Source organism: Buteo buteo, chromosome 28 (assembly GCF_964188355.1).
Source record: "Buteo buteo chromosome 28, bButBut1.hap1.1, whole genome shotgun sequence".
Taxonomy (NCBI): Eukaryota; Metazoa; Chordata; class Aves; order Accipitriformes; family Accipitridae; genus Buteo; species Buteo buteo.
In genome coordinates, this window is record NC_134198.1 from 9,059,338 (window position 1) to 9,078,254 (window position 18,917).

Consider the following 18,917-nt stretch of genomic DNA (forward strand, 5'->3'; position numbering starts at 1 on the left):
TTCCATTACATATATGAATTTGTAGTCTTCATATACAAATTAATAGATAGGAAGGCTGTTAAAGTTTACTATATTTTGGCACTAAATTACACAACTGAAAGATGCACAAATCACAACCAGAGCATCTTGAACTCAAGAGGTTCAAGAAAAATATAAGCAAAAGAAATTACTATTAACCCAGCAGCGTCATAGCATAGTAGGAAAAAAAAAAAAAAGAAGAAGAAAAATATAAAGATCAAAACTATTACTATGGTATTATTCTCAGGGAGATAAGAATAAGCAAAATACACTTAAATCACATAAGATTTTATTTCACTTTTTTTAGCTTCCTCAAATGAAAATATGCTTTTATATTCATTCCCATATAAAAAGCATATAATGAGGACTATGATACTTTCATTTCTTTGCTTAGCACAGTCAAAGGTACCTAGCAAGTCTTTGTAATTGCTGGCATTTTTCACTATTACATTATGTCTTTCAACAGCGCATTCACTGAACAGGAATAATCTCCTGCTTAGTCCCTTGATGTTAGTCTGAGGAAGTTGCAAGCATGGATGGTATTCAAACTATATGGTCCCAGGCATACCAACATTTCAGGCACTCTAACTTCCCCTTGTCTTTCACCCCCAAAATCAGCAGAAAGGAACCACTAAACCAAACGAAACAGAATGAGAACAAGAAATGAAAAACAAAATTTCAAAATCAACCAAAGAAAATTCATGCAACAGCCCTTATTATTCACCTCTCTTCGGAACAGACACACACTGAGCACAGCAACATTACCTGATGGTCTATGTTCTCTCATTTTTTCTAATGTTACAGCTTGAGACCATCCTCTCTTAGTTTTGTATTGAACTTCTTGGCCAAGGTCTGCTGCATAGATTTATTGGTAGGAGCGGTGGGCCCATGCCATATACCATGACGCCTCTCCCAGCAGAAAAGTCAAACAGAGTTTTGCTTTTACCTGTTAAAAGACAACAAACAGACCTAGTCTCATTTCTGCTTTCTTGCAAACATCCTTCAACAAGTGATGGCAGACAAAAAAATTGAACACTGAAGGAGAAGTATATTTGGCCTCTGGGGAAGAAACAAAATGACCTAAGAGTTACTTGAGAAAAGTTGGTATGTGTGGGGAGAAAAGATTAGATTCTGCAGATGAATGACAACATAATCTACCAAATTATTCACCACCACTGCCTAGGGTAGCTATAGAGTCTGTATGAATTTTTGTTACTTTTTCCAAAGATCAAAAGAAATATGAAAGAAGAAAATATTTATGGAAGTAGTCAATCTTGCAAATGCTTAATTATTCTGTCATTTCATATTACATATACATTATATATAAAAGATATTTTATATTATCAGTGACATTCCAGGACTGATCACATGCATATGAGTTTGAAGACTGGGATCAAAGTCTAAATTTTTTTCACAATATTCATCCAGTGCCAACAGAAGAAAATTGTTGTTCATTTCAATGAATAGAAGAGAATCACTATTGTAAAATGTGTGGTAACGCCTGATGAGATCAGGTTCTGGAGTGTCAAAACCTCTTGAGTGGATTCAGGTGGAAGCAAACCCACTTGGGCAAAACCAGTAATTTCCTCCAGACGTAGTGGGGGTGAGAGGGAGCAGAATTAGGCTACAGAACCTGCATCAAAGAGCAGTTCCACACAATGTCAGGGGGCTGGGCTGGGCAGAAGGTCGGCAGTAGGGTTTGGTGTGGGCAGAGGGTCAGCAGGAGGGTTTGGGCTGGGCACAAGTTTGGTGGTAGGTTTTGAGCTGGGCAGAGGGTCAGCAGGAGGGTGGTAGAGTTGGGCAGAAGGTCAGCAGTAGGGTTTGGGTTGGGCAGAGGGCCGGTGGTAGAGTTTGGGCTGGGCAGAAGGTTGGCAGTAGGGTTTGGGTTGGGCAGAAGTTCGGTGGTAGGGTTTGGCCTGGGCAGAGGGTCGACAGTAGGGTGGTGGGGTTGGGCAGAGGGTCAGCGGTAGGGTTTGGGCTAGGCAGAGGGTCGGCAATAGGGTTTGGGCTGGGCAGAGGGTCAGCGGTAGGGTTTGGGCTAGGCAGAGGGTCGGCAATAGGGTTTGGGCTGGGCAGAGGGTCAGCAGTAGTGTTTGGGCTGGGCAGAGGGTTGGTGGTAGGGTTTGGGTTGGGCAGAGGGTCAGCGGTAGCGTTTGGGCTGGGCAGAAAGTCAGCGGTAGGGTTTGGGTTGGGCAGAGGGTCAGCGGTAGGGTTTGGGCTGGGCAGAAGGTCAGCGGTAGGGTTTGGGTTGGGCAGAGGGTCAGCAGTAGGGTTTGGGCTGGGCAGAAGGTCGGCGGTAGGGTTTGGGCCAGGCAGAGGGTCAGCGGCAGGGCCCTGCCCCAACCACCACACCTCCTGCCCCAGCTGCCATACCTCCACCTGGGCCACCAGCGGGCCTGCTCCTCGCCACCCCTTTTGTGAACGGGCACAACCACCGCTCCTCCACCGCCTCAGTGACGGCTCGGCCCTACCGGCGCCAAGTCCGACCCGCTTCTGCAAGGCCGTGGCCGGCCCGTCCCCAGCGCAGCCCCAGCTCCGGGCGGCCTGAACGTGGAGGCTGGCAGCCAGCCCTCGAAGGCATGGCACCGCCTGGGGAGTCCTTGGGCATGCGGGAAGAGTCTCGGCGAGGCGAGGCCTTGCCGCCCCCTCCTACTCGTGGCGATAAATCACCGGAGCCCGAGACTCTTTATATTTGTCGTCCTCCTTCGGGAGGCAGCGCGCTCCCAGGCGTCCGTCCTTCGAAGGTAAACCGCTGCGCCAGCGGACGCCTTCCCCGTGACCTTATCGCCCCTCCGGGGAGGACTCACAAGCCCGGCCGCCCGCCGGGCCCCCCGCCCCGGCCCGGCCTCCCCTCACCGCCGCCGCCGGGCCGGGCCGGGCAGGGCAGGGCAGACGGGGCGGGGCGGGGCGGGGCGGCGGCGGGGGATTGGCTGGCGGGGCGGGGCGGCGGCGGGGGATTGGCTGGCGGGCCGGCGGGCGGCCGGGCGGGGATTGGCTGCCGCCCTGCCTTTGTTCGGCTGCAGCCACTGCCGCAGGGCAGCGGAAGTTTGAGCGCGGCGGCGGGCGCTGAGGGGCGGCCGGGCGTCCCCTCACCTCAGCGGCGCAGAACGGCGGTTCGCCGGCCCGGCAGCCGGTCTGACAGCCCGCCCCGCTCCGGAGGCCTCGGCCCGGCCAGGCGGCAGGATGGACCTGGAGAGTAAAGTGAGAAAGGTAAGGTGGGGGCTGCCCGCCGAGCCTACCTGCCGCGCTCGGCCGCGGAGCCGGGCCCCTGCCGGCTCCTGCCGCTCGGGGTCTCCTCGGCTCGGCTCGGAGGCGGGGGGTGCGTGAGGGGACAGGCGGGGGGAGCTGCCTGCGGGGTGACCTCCGGCCGCCGAGCCCGCGGGCGGAACAAAAAACTTCTCCCCTGCGCTCGACGCTAGTTAAGGCGCTGCAGTTTGTTCCCCAGGTAGCCAAGTGGGTGCCCCTGTCCTGTCCTGCAAGTAAAAACCCGTATTCCTCCCCACCCCCCAAACCCCCTGAGATTTAATAGTTGTGTTCAGGTGTGTGCCGTGCCTATGTAGGGTGAAACCTCAATTGCGTGCGGCCGGAATGCTGTTTGTGGATATGCTGCAGATTAATTTCCGACCTTTGATGTGACTAGCTCATTACAAGCGCGTTGTCAGCGTTTGTATGGATTACACTCCCCAGACAGAAACTTAGGGGTTGTGGGTTGGTTTTTTTTCTTTTAAAGGCGTATTGACTAGTTTCTTTGGAGTCAAACTGGCAAGAAGCGAAAGATAAGTAACAGAAAGTGATAGATAATCCAGTTGTCTAGGATCTCTTTCTAAAACTTGCTATTTAAAACTTCATATGTAAAACTGACTTCATGTGGGATGCACCTCTCAGTCTTTGCTTCTAGTGCTTTTGAAATTAAATGCAGCACTTAAGCAATGACTACTTCTAGTAAGAAATTCCTTATCTTATTTGTAATGGCACTATTTGATAAAGGCAGAAGGAGCTTTGTATACGAACATGGGTTAAATCAGTACATAACCCTCATTGATATATGGAAACTAGTCATTTGAAATCCATGTTATATGGATGTGCATGGTGTGTATTCCTGAATTATTACATTTAAGGGTAGTAACTTATTTTAAAGTATGAATATGCACTTTTCTATACCCGCGTGCTTTTCCAATGTGCAGGCTAGAAACTGACTCAGATACAGAAGTAGCTGTGCAGTGTGGAAGGCTACCTGTTAAGTCAAGGCTGAATCCTAGTGAAGCAGGCTAGCCCTGAGTTACAACTTTCTCCGAGTGATGTTACTGCGTGATAAAGTCACCTGGATGAGGGTCCTGGTTTGGAGAATCTACATATCTCAGTCCCCAGTCAACATTAGGCCATCAGTGTATAGATGGGTGTAGCTAAGTACTATCACTGTCTTTAGAAGCCAGTTGTGTGCACAGGGTTGTCCCCCTTGTGTGACTGCGTGTATGTAATGAAAACAAGCTTCTTGAGTAGATTTGCTTATATTTTCTAAGTGCAATTCAAAATTTAAACTTGATGGTTTCACAGAGCTTGTTTGCTGAAAGTTTTTTTGAACTCCAAGAGGGGAGAGATGCATATTTGTGGAAGATAGAGCATTCCTATTCACAATTTCTCCATCTAAAGAGAAAATTAATATGTCCTGTGAAATACTGATAAAATTCTGCTGGTAGTGGAGTCTTGGTTTGAGTGAACTTGTAGCTGCTGAACATCTGCTTTAAAATGCACTGTAATTATTGGGTAGTTGTGTGTGTTGTAAGTTTATTTGACTACTGTTGTCATATTGTTTTTTTGGTCATCTTTTACTCTTCTCCTTCATCAACTTCAAAGAATCCTGAAGACTTTTCTGAACCTGTTCAGACATGGAAGCTAGTGCCACAAAAGAAACTAGCAAAGCTCTGTTTGTAGAAAGTAATTTGTATTTTCTGTGCTGTTCAGCTTTAGTATTAATACTGCAAAGAGATATTTGTGGTGTGAAGAACTTCAAGTTTTCTCTGTTTCTACTATACGTATGTTCAGAAAACTACTTCTGTTCTTCCTCTGTCTCTCCTCCTTTGTTCACATCTCCTCATCACCTTATTTCTCTTTATAACTTGGGTGAAGCTCATTTCCCAAGAGAACAGACAAGGATCTGTGACAAGTCAGTGCAGGGAGAACTGGGAAGCTTTGCTATATATGAGTGTGTTCGGTACTAAATTCTTTCCTTCTTTTTTGACAACCGATATTTACTTAAATCTTTTTCAGATATCGTATACTGGAACGAATGAGTAACAGTTCATGTCAACTCTGCAGTAGCTGCATGTCTTCAGCCTCCATCCTTTAATTCCTGTTCTCAACCTGTTTGTTTTCTTATCTTTTACTTCTCTCTTTTTTTGCCAACTTCCCCCTTTCTTGAAAGGTGGAAGAACATTATGGGAAGTTTCCAGTAAAGTTTATCAAAACCAGTAAACTAAGTGGCCTTTAAGAGAAACTTGTCTTGAGGTGGAGATGTCCATGTCAGTTTTTTAGTCCATCAGCAGTAATGGGTTATTTAACTACATGTTGTGGTTCTCACCCCTGTCTTATCTTATGCCCTGAGCTGAAACAACTTGAGTCCTTTTACAAAATTTGCTTGCTACCTTATGTTAACTTTGTATTTTGTAGTGACTTGTACCTATTTACTGCCTGCCAAATGGAGGTAGACACTATGGACTAATGATGGCTAACCTGCCTGTTGGGTAGGAAGTTCCAAGAACACTGGCCAGAAGAAAGCAGGAATTGCTACATTGTCCCTAGATAAGTTGCCATTCTCTTGCTCTTCTGAACTCAAAGTCTGAGTTTAGAAGTTGGCTGTTCTGTAGCCCTGGTGTTCAGCAGAGCAGAGGGAAATGAATGCTCAGTGGAGCAGGGCATAGTATGGAGACTCAGACACTCACCTCATAACTGTAGAAAAACTTCTTGCCCTGCCCACAACTGCTAATGTCATAACTGCACAGGGTAATATAAAGGGACATTTTCTGCTTCTAGAAAACTCAAGAGTTGAAGTTTCCAAGGTGACATTCCTGAGATTTCTCCAAGTGTCACTAGGCCATGAGTCCATTCTTCAGTTGTGAACTACTGCATTGTCTCTTTAGAAAGCTGCTGTTGGCTTTCAAGGAGCTGGTATTAGACTGGAGAAAAACATGCACATATGTGTGACTACTACGTTTATGTGTCTGGTTTTGTACAAAGAGAAAACACGCTTCTGAACTGGTTCAGGAAAGTCTGTTCTCGTTATTGATATCAGGTTTGATTTCCTCCCCCCCCAATCTAACAGTTCTAGTACAGTTCATCTGACAGAAATCGGTTCCTCTCCAGTACAAGACCACTAGGGCTCAAACAACCTACCTGTCCTTCAGCAGGAAGAACTACTGCCCCACCTGCCACAATTTCTAACCCATCCTTTTAGCAGTGAATAGCTCATATATTTGCTGTCTTATGAGAGAAAGGCAGCAGTCCTGTGTAACATACTCTTAAGTGTTTTGCTGTGAGGAATCTAGGGACACAATTACTTCAGCTCAGACCTTTCATTTAACATCTTCTATTCAGTTTCTTTTCTATGCTGTAAAACTCATCTTGCTGTCTTCACAAGTGGCTGGAGGAAGCAAGTCTGCTGTGTAGCCAGATGTGTCTCTTGGTCTGAATCCTGAGTTCTGGACAACCACAGTCTGCAGGAAACACAAATTTCAGAATGATTTTTCAGCACTGAGAATATATGCAGAACATACACATTTTCCCACATATTTTGTAGTCAAGTCTGTGTGCTTCTCAGAGACATAAAATGACTGGCAAATGTCTAGGCAGTGAATAGTGTGGGAAAATACAGTTGCAAGGCAGTCTTCTTAGCTACTGTGTTAATACTAAGACTGATACATTACTGTCCCTTATAATTTCCCTTTAAAGGGGATGGGGAGTTTAAGGCTGACTATATAGTTTTCTCCTTTTTCTCAGGAGAGATTGGATTTGCTCTTGCACTTAAGGATCGTGAAGATAATTTTGTATATAAAAAGAGATTGCACACAGAGCTGAAGCCTAAAAACAGCAGCTCCAGCTTGAAAAGTACTTGTGCAACAAACAGACGACTATTTCTCTCAAACACAATGTACTCTGTGTTCTCAAACCTTGCTTGGAGGGTATAGGGAAAATGAAGATTTAATGCTTTTTGTTGAAGCCTCTGTTAGAACAAAGTTCTGCTAGTCTGGATTCCTGCCCTGTCTGTCACCTCTGTGAGCTTGGTAAAATGAATCAGTAGGTCACGGTCCTGCTTTGCAGTCCTGCTGGCAGCATGGTCTTGTACTTCACTAGAGAAAATAAGAATCTGGCAGTGAGTCTGTTCTGTATAAGCTTTCACAGTATAATGCTTGCTTTATAAAAGGAACTTTGATTATGATGAAGAAGGGGCAGAGGAGTTTGGGGAGAAGAGGTGCAACTTCTCCAATGTAGAAAGCCTGCGTGGTTATTTTTCTATGGCATGAGGGTTGGTTTGTTTTGTTATGGTGGAAAACCAAACACAGAGTGGTTTAGCCATCATTAAGTCAACAACTGTAATGCTTGTTGATAAATGAATGGTGAATAAAATATGTATAGGAGCAAAGTCAACTTTTTCGTGTTTTGCAAAGCATGATTTAGTAATATCTGCTGGGCTATGCTTCCTGTTGAGGTCACTGTTTGTTTTGGTGTTACTGCCATGGAAACCCATGATAACAGAGCTTCTTTGCTGTTCTTTATGTATAGTAAGATCAAGGAAATGCAATTTTATTCATGGTGAATTTTGCCTGCAAGAAGTATGAAAACAAGTGTGGAGGTGTGAGAGGAACTACTTCAGTTTTGTTAACAAGGAAACTGAGTAACTGCTTCCTGCATATGTTCTGGTGGGATTATTTTTTTTCTCCTCCTTCACAAACTTAAAAAAAAAATTTCTCTGAATTGTTTTCTGGAACACCTATCTGAATGCACACCCCTAGTTACTTTTTGTCCAATGTGCCTGGATATCAGCTTGGCAAAGATGGCAAGGCTAAATTAAACATTTTTGACTTTTTTTCCTGTGCAAAAGTACTCCCCAGGTGTTTGACCATAAGTTAACATGAAATGCCTGAATAGCAAGCCAAGAAACACTTTGAATGCAGGACTGCATGACTTTTAAGATCAGGTTAAACTTTCTTTGATATGCTATAATTATAAGCCAAGTATTAGTGAGATGGAAAATTAACTTTTAAGTTACAGTATTCTGTCATTAAAGGCACAAAGATCTGTTTCTGCAAGTGTTCCTGGAAAAAAAGAAATGTTTTTTCCTTTCCTCTAAGTAAAACAATAATAATGGTGAGTAACAATTGTGAATGAAATTTTATTGGTAAAAGTTGCTTAAAAACACATTTCTTTTATCTCAAAGTATGCTGAACATATCTCGCAAATTAATGGCTTCTTCCTAGCAAATACAGAGTTTACAGATGCAATGGGGTAGATATAAATATACATACTGTGCTGTATTTAAAAATTGTATTTTACAATCTGTTTTAAATAGATATGCATGTTTGGTTTATATATATAACTAATATATGCATATGGGATGTGTGTGTATATATGTTTTACATAGAGTGTATATGTAAAAAAAAAAACAAAAAAAAAACCAAACAAAAAAAAAACCAAAAAAACCCAACAAAAAACCCACCAAAACCAAAAAACAAATCCCCTAATATGTACTTTCTGCTAACATGCAGAGCTGCTGAGGTTCTTCTAGGTGCTGGAGACCTGCAGGAAGAGTAGGACTGTGAAGGTGAAAGCTCGTCACAGCTGTTATCTAGTCTTAGGTTTGGTCAAATGAATAGGTCAAGGGAGTAATGAGGCTTCTGTCATGATAATTCCAGATTACACCAGATGTAACTGTACTTTGCTGTATGTGTGTTTCTGGTCTTTTTGTTTCTTAGTGTCTGCCTAACCCTTCCGTTGTGTCTTGTTTTCAGTCTGAGGTTGTCTAGCTGCAGCTTCTAAGAGCACTGGCTGAAAAAAACCATGTGCTTTCCTGCATGACTTAAGATCCTAATAAGTGAGTATGTAGATTTCCAGGTCTGCTTCTGAAAACCTAATCTTAGAAGATGCAACTGGACAAGAGCACTGATGTCAAAACAAAATATGCCAAGTATTGTGAAAAAGCCTCAGCAGCATTGGGTGATGGATAGTGCTGTATTGGAGGTTTATAGGCAGTGTTGTTGGTGCATCAGCTGCATTCCAACTTAGCTAGCATAATACTGGACTTTGTGAATAAACATGACTTGATTTCTATCCGGCTGAGATCTTTAATAGCTGTTAGTCTTTTGACAGTAGACTGTGTAGCAGTGTCTTAAATATTTATATTCTGAACTGTTTGATATTTAGTTGAAGACATCACAATAAAATAAATTCTTAGTACTTGTGTGCTATCATAGGCTGCTGCAGCTCCTCAATTTATTTTTCTGCCTGTCCTGCCCAGATCATCTTTCTAATATTTTTCTTGGGTGCGACCACTTTTTGGCATCCTTCTTTCTGTACAAATGGACCTCCTTACCCAAGCTTCTACACCTTAATTCCATTCAACTTTTCCCTAAATCAAATTGCATATGTCAAAAAAGGTAGGACAGACTTCCCATCAATTTCAATAGACATGTTAAATAATAACAAATATAGGGTGGTTAGTGGGATACTGCTTTTCACTACAGATAGAACTTTTTTTCTCCTTGTACAGTGTCTGTAGAAGTCTTATAAGCATTGCCCCCATATAATCATGTCTCTTGTGGTTGGTTTTTTTTTTTTCATTCTGGAATCATAAGAAATAATATAGCTCTGCTGCTTTTAAAATTTAAATGCTGTAGCCTATTTTAGTTTCCAATTTGTTGTGTTTCCCTACTAGAGAAAACTTCTGCTGGTACAGAATAGAGTGATACAAGATCAGGTCTCAGCAATAAAGCATGCACAGCATGTGAGATTTCTAGTGTGTCTTGTTCTCACAGTCTCTTTTTTTGCATACTTGGCTTTACCTTCATTTCTTTGTAAGTTTCTAAAGTACATTAGGATATGCTAGAAATCTGTGTTATACAGGTGTTTTTCTCAAGCTTACATTGGAAATGGGAAACAATATCACTTGATATAGCCCCTCAAACATCCAAATGGATCAATAGTTAGGTAATCTTCAAACTAGAAGATTCCTGGGATTTTACAGTAAATCCAGGAATAGCTTTAGCATGGATTTCTTTGCTTCTGCCCTTGGAGGACTCAAGGGCACGGGACAAAGATCTGCAAAAAGGACAGTGAAGAGGATTTAAGTCTACTCTGGGGCTCCACTGTTAATTATCACAATCCACTAATGACAACTTTCTCACCGTATAGCCACAACCTTTCACATTCTGGAGAGGTCTCAAACAGTGGAAAGGGCTTCTGATCTTCTGTAGAGGCTAAGTACTGGTATTGTGTCTTACTGTCTGTGGCAAGGTGAAATATTAATACAGCTCACCTGTCTGGTGGTACAGGAGTCTCCTTGGAGGGAGGAAGGAAAAGCAGCCAAGACCCAAGTTAGCTCTGGTCCTTTGGTGGGACTGAGGAGGTAGAAGAAATCTTGTGGGAGGGAGACCTAGAAATGCCAAGTGGAGTTTCTCCATTTTGTTATGGGTTCCTCTTTTACCTTCTTATTGCTGCACCCCAGGGGCCCCTTTGTAAAGGGGTAGGAAGGTCAGAGCAACTAGCTTTGAGGACTATATTTGTGGTGGGTGTGATGTCCGTTAAATGGTAACTCAAAATAATTGAAGACTTCCAGTGGAACTCTGCTAGGATACCCTTTGTATCGTTTGTGCCCAGCTGCTTTGTGGGAGGGAATACAGAATTAGACTAGTCACTGTACAGTGATAATATTGAGAGACAGTGGGCAGAAGCTTCTGATAAGCCAGGTCTAGACTATTTCATAGCAACTACTCTGTTTCTCTTACACATCTGAACAAACTATTAGACACTTGAACGGGACCATTTGGATTTTTAAGATGACAGTAAGCTTTTACACATGGTTCCTTAATGTAAAGACAGCCAACTTTTGACTCTGGATTCCAGTCTGAACTGAAGCAGGGCAGTCTTTCACTAATTCTCACTTAGCTGTAACCATTTAAAATTCTCTGCCCTTGAGGACTATTTAATCTTGAAAGCAGTATGCAACGGATGATCTCAATCATATTTATATCGTCTTCTGTACTCGGACTATTTAAAACTGTATTGGGTATGTTAGTAATACCAGATGGTTTTGGATAGCTTTTGCTGTAAAATGAAAATTAATGGCAGTAGACAGGCAGGACCCTTCTTCTGGCAGTATTTCAGCTGACCTATCTGTGCTATTTCTCCCATAACACCATTTATGGGGAAAATAGATTCCCTCCTGTTCTCAGGCATGCTTTCCCGCTCCAGTACATGCTCAGCCTGCTCTCTATCTCTGGGTGCTCCAGCACAGAGCTGGCCGTGTCCTTCAGAAGGCATGGCAAATAGATGTAGGCAGCAGCAATGAAGAAGCATACTGCAGCTTTAGGCCCTCTTAATTTCCCAAATTACAGCAGAATCAGCTGTTGAAGAAGAAACAGTCATTTCTAAGGCTGATGCTTCCTTACTACTGAAGGAGGTCCTGTTACAGGACTGTGGAGGGATATTTGATGTGCACTGACTTTTAGATAGAGTCAAACTCAAAAGCACTGTGTGCAATTCTTTTATATCTTTGTTTTTGGCAAATGGCCACATAGTTTCTCTATCAGAACAAAGGCAGAGGCTGTGCATCTGGAATCATGTCTAATTTGGTCCTCAATGTGCCCCTTAGTTTCGAGCTAAACCTTTTCCATAAGGTGACCAGACATTGCATATAGAAAGGTCATCCCCTTCTTTCTGTTGTGCAGCAAACTGAGAAATACATTTCAAAACAAGTCTGTCTTGTTTGCTAATTCACTTTGTCTCAAGCTGCATAAGCATTTACTTAACGATGTGCTCTTCATTACTGGGGAAGTAATGTGGGATCCTGTATTTCTGAAGAAATCTCCACTGACACTGCTGGTTGTGAAGATGCAAGTAGGCTGGCTGGTTGTTGTCTGTTTTTGTCTGGAGAAGGGAGTACATTTTGGGTGGAGCATTTAGACAGCACATATTTCCTCTTAATTTGCTTCTGGAGAGGTATTTTTAGCTTAAAAAACCCTGAATGTTAGGAGGCTTGGAAATGATATATTAAAAAATTGCAGAAACCATTTTCATTTTCGTACTTGCGTTTCGGATTCTGTTTTGGTAATTCTTGAAATGTTAAGGCTATTTCTCTGTGTACTGTACAATAGTGCTCTATACACAAGTGATCCTAGGTTTCTAAGCCTTCTAATTACAATATCAATAAAATCATCGTTATTCCACTTTTCCCCTTTCCCACTTTTTAAAGAAGGGGAGAGCATAAGCATAAAGAAGTAATTCCAGTTTGCAGCTGGTGTAGCAGCAAGAGAGAATGGGTTAATGTTGGTTTTGCTTTTGGGGGAGGGGGGGCTGTTTTTCAGGGCAGTACAAGCACATTTTAAGTTTAACAGCTTTTTAGGGAGTATGACTTTAAAAACCAATCAAAAAACCCAAACAAACAACCCCAAACAAAAACCAACCTGTCCTGAAAAAAGCAATTGTTTTGTATTGCTTTAGCTTCCTCTTTCTCTTTAGGGAACATCCTGGCCAACATTTTGTTCTCTTCATGTGCGACTTGACAAGAGTGCTTGGTTGTTTTCTGATGTATGGTGTGTGTGCACCAAGGTACTGTGTGTGTATGGTGGGGCTCTGGATTCCAGATGAGAAGACCCTGTAAACACCCATCTTCAGTGGAGACAAACTTTTATTAACCCATTAGCTTTATATATCCAACATAGACAAAAATGTAGTTGATGAAAGAACTTAATCTTCAAAGTTATGTTTATTTTAGATGTCTTCTGGTCTGGCTTCAGGTTAGCACCTATACCATGTGAACTTCTTGAGCCCTTAAGCTGATAAAGATGTCACCATGATCACAGCAGGCTTGTATTTCTTCCAGATAAGAAAGGAAGAAATAATTTCATGCCCCTCTATCCATCTCTGTAGTTGCAAGCAGTAACTTAATAGCTGCCAAAGTATCTCTTTTCCCTAAATAGACCATAAGCTGCAAGAAAAATTTGTAATTTCCTCAGGGATGTCTAATGACTATGGAAGCAGTGATCCTTCAAATTATAAAATAACTGAAAATATGGTCTTCCCTGCATCTTACCATGTGTTTTGTATTGAGCAAGTGATTTGTGAATAATCTGTTACTTCATTTTGGACAGAAACAAGTTGAAAGTTGAGCTCTTCTTATCCTTGCACATAAAAAACCAATAGTAGTATAACTTCTCAGAGTAAATTGCAAACTTCTTCATAATAAAACTGCATCACCACACCTAATTAGGCCTGGCACTGTATTATTGTTGCCAGGACTAAGATTAGTACCAGCACTTGTCAGCTCTAGCTTGTTTTCCATTTATGGTAAAAGCCAAACTACAGGTGAGCTGACTGTCCCTCCTCCCCCTGTGCCTATCCACAGCTAACTAGGAGTGCTTCTCACACCACTGGAGTGTTAGGTGGGGGTGTGGGGATGGGTTCCCCTCTGCACGTTGGGCATGAGCCTGCACACCCAACTGTGGCCACAGTTCCGTGGTCCTTCATCCATCTGATTTAAGAGCGACGTTCCCCAAAGATTTAAAGAGCTAGAGTGAGGCATTTTAAATTTACTGTTATATGAATGCATAAGTTATGGTGCTTGGTGTCTGTTTTTCACCCCAAACTACCCAGTGGCTGTTACTCAGTTAAATTTGCTGATGTGTTGATATATTGTGTGAATACCTGGCCTTTACTCTGCACTGTTTTTTATATTCTCTTGTATTTCCTCAGCATTATGAATTGGTCATCTGTCCTTTTAATCTTTTTCACGGTGAAACCTTTGCATATAATTTATGGTCGTTGTTTTTGCTAACTGTGCTGTTTCTCTTTCTCCTCGGAAAGTAAGCTGGTATTAGTCCAGCTGAAATGTTATTGTAAAGGGTATATTCTGTTCTCAATCACTATCAGACCAGTCTCAAATATACTTGGGAATATTAGACAAATCACTTAGGTGTTTTCTTTATTCCTATCAGGTGACCAGGTTAGTGCATATAAATGTAGGTTCTGTTTATTTCTTGCTCTTCTGTATTTTTGCCGAGTCGTTTTTGGCAAATAACTTTGTCCTGACAGCTGGATTAAATGTCCTTTGACTTGAGGTCTTATGGCCTCACTCGCTGTGGTTTCACAGCCACAGATCTAAGGAAGAGCTGCAGAGAATCTGCTTCTTCTCTTGTGTGAAGCTTGCAGAGCAAGCTGGGCTGGGGAGACAAGTCACCAGAAAAGTACTTGGGTTTGGCTGAGGCCAACTTGCTGCCTGCTAGCTCAACCCTATGAACAGGCTTGTGTGAACACTGTTGCTTATGTAGGTACAATAGAAAGGTGAGTGGAACTCAAAATACTGTCCTGATGTCAGCTTAGTGAAATGCTTATTTTTTGCTTTAGCTGTGGATTGTAGATTATAAAGGAAGCAGTAAGATCATTCATGCAGCACATTTCTTGAAGCTGACTCTAGTCATTTTGCTCTGTACACAGATGGGCTTGGGCCATGAGCAAGGATTTGGTGCCCCCTGCTTAAAATGCAAGGATAAGTGTGAAGGATTTGAGCTTCATTTCTGGAGGTAAGTGACACCAGATGTCTCTTAAGCTGTGACTCAGCATTGCAGATTTTGGCACATATATGCAAATGTGTGAGTAACTGCTTTTGTTCTCTCTTTCAGTTAAGCTATTCAGCTGCTTTAAAGAAGCTGTGTCTGGGTTCAGGGCCAGGACTTCTCAGTTGCATTACAATAGTGTTTAAGTATGTAATCACTTACGAACATACATTTCATCTGCACTGAAGTCAATGGTAGTACTTCTACTGAAGCATTTGCTTTAGCTTAATAAACAGTTGAAGTAGGTTTGTAAAAATATCTATACCCCTCCAGTGAGAGAGATGACAGGGAAGTGTGCTTTATCTCAGTAATAAAAATGCTTTCTCAGCTCCTGGCCAAGTACATAAGCTTTGTTTTGAGATTTTAGGTGAAATATCTTATCTATGTTGAAAAGATGCTGAAACTTTGTATACATCTACAAATTACTTAAAGGAGGAAGAGATGTCATAATTAAAATAAATTAGTACTTGGCCTTGGATGATGCACTGTTCCTAAACCAGTAAGAGCTGATGATAGTAGAAGTAAATAGTCTATGCTGTGGTCTATGCCATTTCTTCTGCAGAAACTTTGTATTCTATTAAGACCTTTCTTGTTTTACTTAAACAAGATGTATATATGCATATTAATGTATATATCTAGGTAGCCTAGTTCACTGATCATACTGGGTGTGCTTCAAGCTGTAGCTTAGTGATTCTGACTTAAAAAAAACAAAACAAAAAAAACAACCCTCTCTCAAAGGGAACAGCCTAGAAGGGACATAAAAATAAATGTTAGTAGCACTAGCACACGCTAGCAATTAAAATGATTACATTTCACCAATGCTATTTAGCTACAGCCATAACTATCTGCAGTAGGGTTTTATTTTGTGGGGGTTTTTTAAGGTAGTCTTTATATCCCAGCCATAGTGCCATCAGGTGCAGATAAGGCCTAGGAGACTTTACAACTTTGCCCAAGTATTTGACTGCAGCTGATACTCAGTTTAGAAAATAATCAGATGAACAGACCATGGCAAAGACTTGCTATAAGTTGATAAGAATATATATTCTTGGCTACATATCTGTAATATGTAAAACTATAGCTATAGAAACAACTTACCACTCCTTGCTCCATGTCATTATTTGTAATATACTAGTAAATAAATGTGATCATCTAAAGATAAAAAATGATTAATTTATGGAAAGACTTTTTCAATATGCACTCAGTCAGTGATGGGGCTCGTAGTGGTACTTGTAAAATACAATGGAACATAGTTAATGTGTGTAGGCAATTCAGTAAAACAAAATAAAAAAAAGTGCAGGAGTAAATAGTGTTGTTTATCCATGGTTAGATGAGAAATTATGTCACTTCCTACTTGAGAGAAAGCTTTGTCCATAGTCTGTGATAGGTGGGGAAATTGCAAGTGGGGGAGAAAAAAATAAAAGGTTATTCCAGTTAACTTTTTCTCAACTCTTCCTTTTTATTCTCTTTTGTTAGACCTTGTAATTCTTAGCTTATTCTTTAACAGGGAAGAATTTGGGATAAAAAGAAATAAAATGTCTGAAGTGATTTAGTCACGTAATAGCATGATTACAAGGTTAGAATGTGTGTTTGCTTCTGTGTGTGTATTTGGAGGTTTTTTTGTGTTTTTCTTTATATGCTTTTCACTATGCTCCTGTGGTTAGGGCTCATTGTGCCAGGTCTTGAATACATAGCTTGTCATAACACTGTCTCTCCTAGAAAGCAAGAGCTTGCAGAGAGCAGTGGATTGAAAAGCGAGTAAGAAAAAGACATAAAACTAGTGACTACTTAAGATTAAGATTTAGTTTGGAAACCAAATCTATATAGGATAGACTCGGTAAATAAGGTGGTGAGAAGTAGTCTGAGAAGCATAATCTAGGGGTTAGACAAATGTGGCACATACCTCTGAAACAGTTGAAAAGTTAGCCGTTGAGGCAATTCAAGAATGGATTAGAAAGTAGCTGTTTTTTCAGCAGAGCTTCTACTGGGGACAGTAAGGGTGTGAATCTGAAGTCTGAAATCAGTTTTGTGTAAACAGCTTTCAAAGGAAAAAATATATTACTATATTTTGCATGATACAGAGATTTTTGGGAGTCTACCCCTTGAACAGAAAGGGATGGATCCCAAATACCTGTTCACTTAGTCATATTAGCCTTAAAATCTGAAACTCTGTTTTAAGTAGAAGCAAACTGTAGCACAAGTGGACAGAATATTGTCTTTATAACACAAATGCTAAAAATCAGTTCAAGTTTAGTCATGGATTTCACTGCTACTCACCTGTAAAAGACAGGTGTTGAAGTAGGGATTGTAGTTAAAGAAGCTGTTATGCATTGAGATGAAAGAAAACTGTGGTGGGTTGACCCCAGCCAGCAGCCAAGCACCCACACAGCTGCTACCCCCTGTCCCCTCACAATGGGGCAGGGAGCAAAACAGAGGAAGAAAAGTGAGAAAACTAATGAAACAAAATAAAGTCAGTTTAATGGGTGAGGGAGGGTGGGCACACAAGTGATGCAAAGGCAGTCACTCACCACCTCCCACCAGCAGACTGGTGCCCAGCCAGTCTCCAGGCAGTGTTCACTTTGGAAGTCAAAACCCCTGTCGTCTTCATCCTCTGCCCCTGTTTTATTGCTGAGCATGACGCTAGTATGGAGTATCTGTCTGGCCAATTTGAGTCAGCCGTGCCCCCCCTCCTAGCTTCTTGCCCATGCCCAGCTTACTTGCCGAGGTAGAGGCAGGGTCCAAAAAAGAGGAAGCCTTGACACTGGCAGAGAGAAATGCTTAGCAATAGCAAGTACTATCAAGGCTGTTTTAGCCACCCACCCAAAGCGCAGCACCGTACGGGCATTATGAAGAGAGTTACCTCCCTAGGCGCCAGATCCAGTACAGTAAGGCAGCAGCTGTGCTTGTCTGCAGGCTGCAGCCCTTGCTGTAGTCTGTGTAAGGGTGACACTGCCCTCTCCTGGGGGGAGCTGAGGAGCTTCAGCAGATCACATAATTCTTGGTCTGATACGTGAAAACTCCAATGTACCTCAAAGAGCTAAGATGTAATTTCAGTATTTCAGTACAAAAGAGCCCCGGTTCTGCCTTTGACGAGTCAGAGTGGAAAGTGCACGAAAAAAATCCAAGTATATCTATCTAGTAGCAGGGGTTTACATGGAGTTGCTACCCTGTTCTTCCCTATACTGGGAGTGTTTGGAAAATGCCTCTTCTGGGATGGCAAGTGCTGTTTAGGCACTTTGTGCTGTAATTCTTGGCACAGTGTGTGGGATGCTTATATAGGTGCAGAACTGTTAATTTAGGCTAGTTTAGAAATGGTGGTAAACAAAGCCCTTTGTAAAATTTGTTCCTAAATTTTGAAGTTCTGAAAACCTGTCTTGTGAGCTGAACACAAAATGAATACAGTGAGAGCCATGGTCTACAACGGTAGCTGAATGGTGAACAATTGAACAATTACCTGCATTATCTTGGTGTGTTAATAGCTTTTGCTTTTAAAATTGCCCTCACAGTCATGCTTCCATCAAAGTGTAGCAGCAGTGGGCAGGGTCTTCTCAGTTCAGGTGTTAAGATTTCTGTCAGTCTGCAAAATGGTCTCCACAAAATTTGCAGGGCAGGCTGGCGGTAAGACATTGCTGGTCAGATACGTGTTTGCTCTTTGGGAATATGTTTCCCACTAGAGGGAAGTGTGGGACAGGAGTCAGTTGCTAAAATTTGCAGGAGGGAAGGTTCTGATTTATCTTGGCCATGTATATACAGGAAAGCAATAATTGTCTCTGCAGCTTGCCAAGACATTAAAAAGCTTCTGGAGACAAGAATCTTAAGCTTGGGAATGACCTTTTTAAGCATCTGGCTTCTCTGCACAGATACAATCCCTGGAAGGCAGGGAGAGCTTTAAGTTGGCTTTAACATCTTCTGATACTACAGCTGACAGGCAAGTACTGAGGCACAGTTCAAAACATCTGTGATTACTATAGCTGCATTAATAGTGAGAAAGCATAACAGAAGGAATCACTGGAAGAGGTTAGTCTTTCTATGTGGAGGACACAAACCTCAGGACCTGCCAGGTATTTGTTGAGGGCATCCCTG

General features: G+C 42.1%; 1 protein-coding gene and 1 long non-coding RNA gene across 2 annotated transcripts in view; one reads left to right on the forward strand and one right to left on the reverse strand.

Moving 5' to 3' along the window:
- Window positions 1-321: 321 nt before the first annotated feature.
- On the reverse strand, window positions 322-2,838 carry LOC142045513 (uncharacterized). Its single transcript, XR_012654628.1, has 3 exons — window positions 2,392-2,838; window positions 784-964; window positions 322-649 (listed from the first exon to the last, which is right to left on the reverse strand). It is a non-coding gene; the product is annotated as an uncharacterized LOC142045513 (long non-coding RNA).
- A 217-nt stretch (window positions 2,839-3,055) lies between these two features.
- TES (testin LIM domain protein) overlaps window positions 3,056-18,917 on the forward strand; it is a 28,615-nt gene continuing 12,753 nt past the window's right edge. The window contains exons 1-2 of the mRNA XM_075059099.1: window positions 3,056-3,228; window positions 14,719-14,804. Of these exons, the coding sequence (XP_074915200.1) occupies window positions 3,202-3,228; window positions 14,719-14,804 (113 nt within the window). The 5' untranslated portion in view covers window positions 3,056-3,201. The remainder of the gene's footprint in view (window positions 3,229-14,718; window positions 14,805-18,917) is intronic.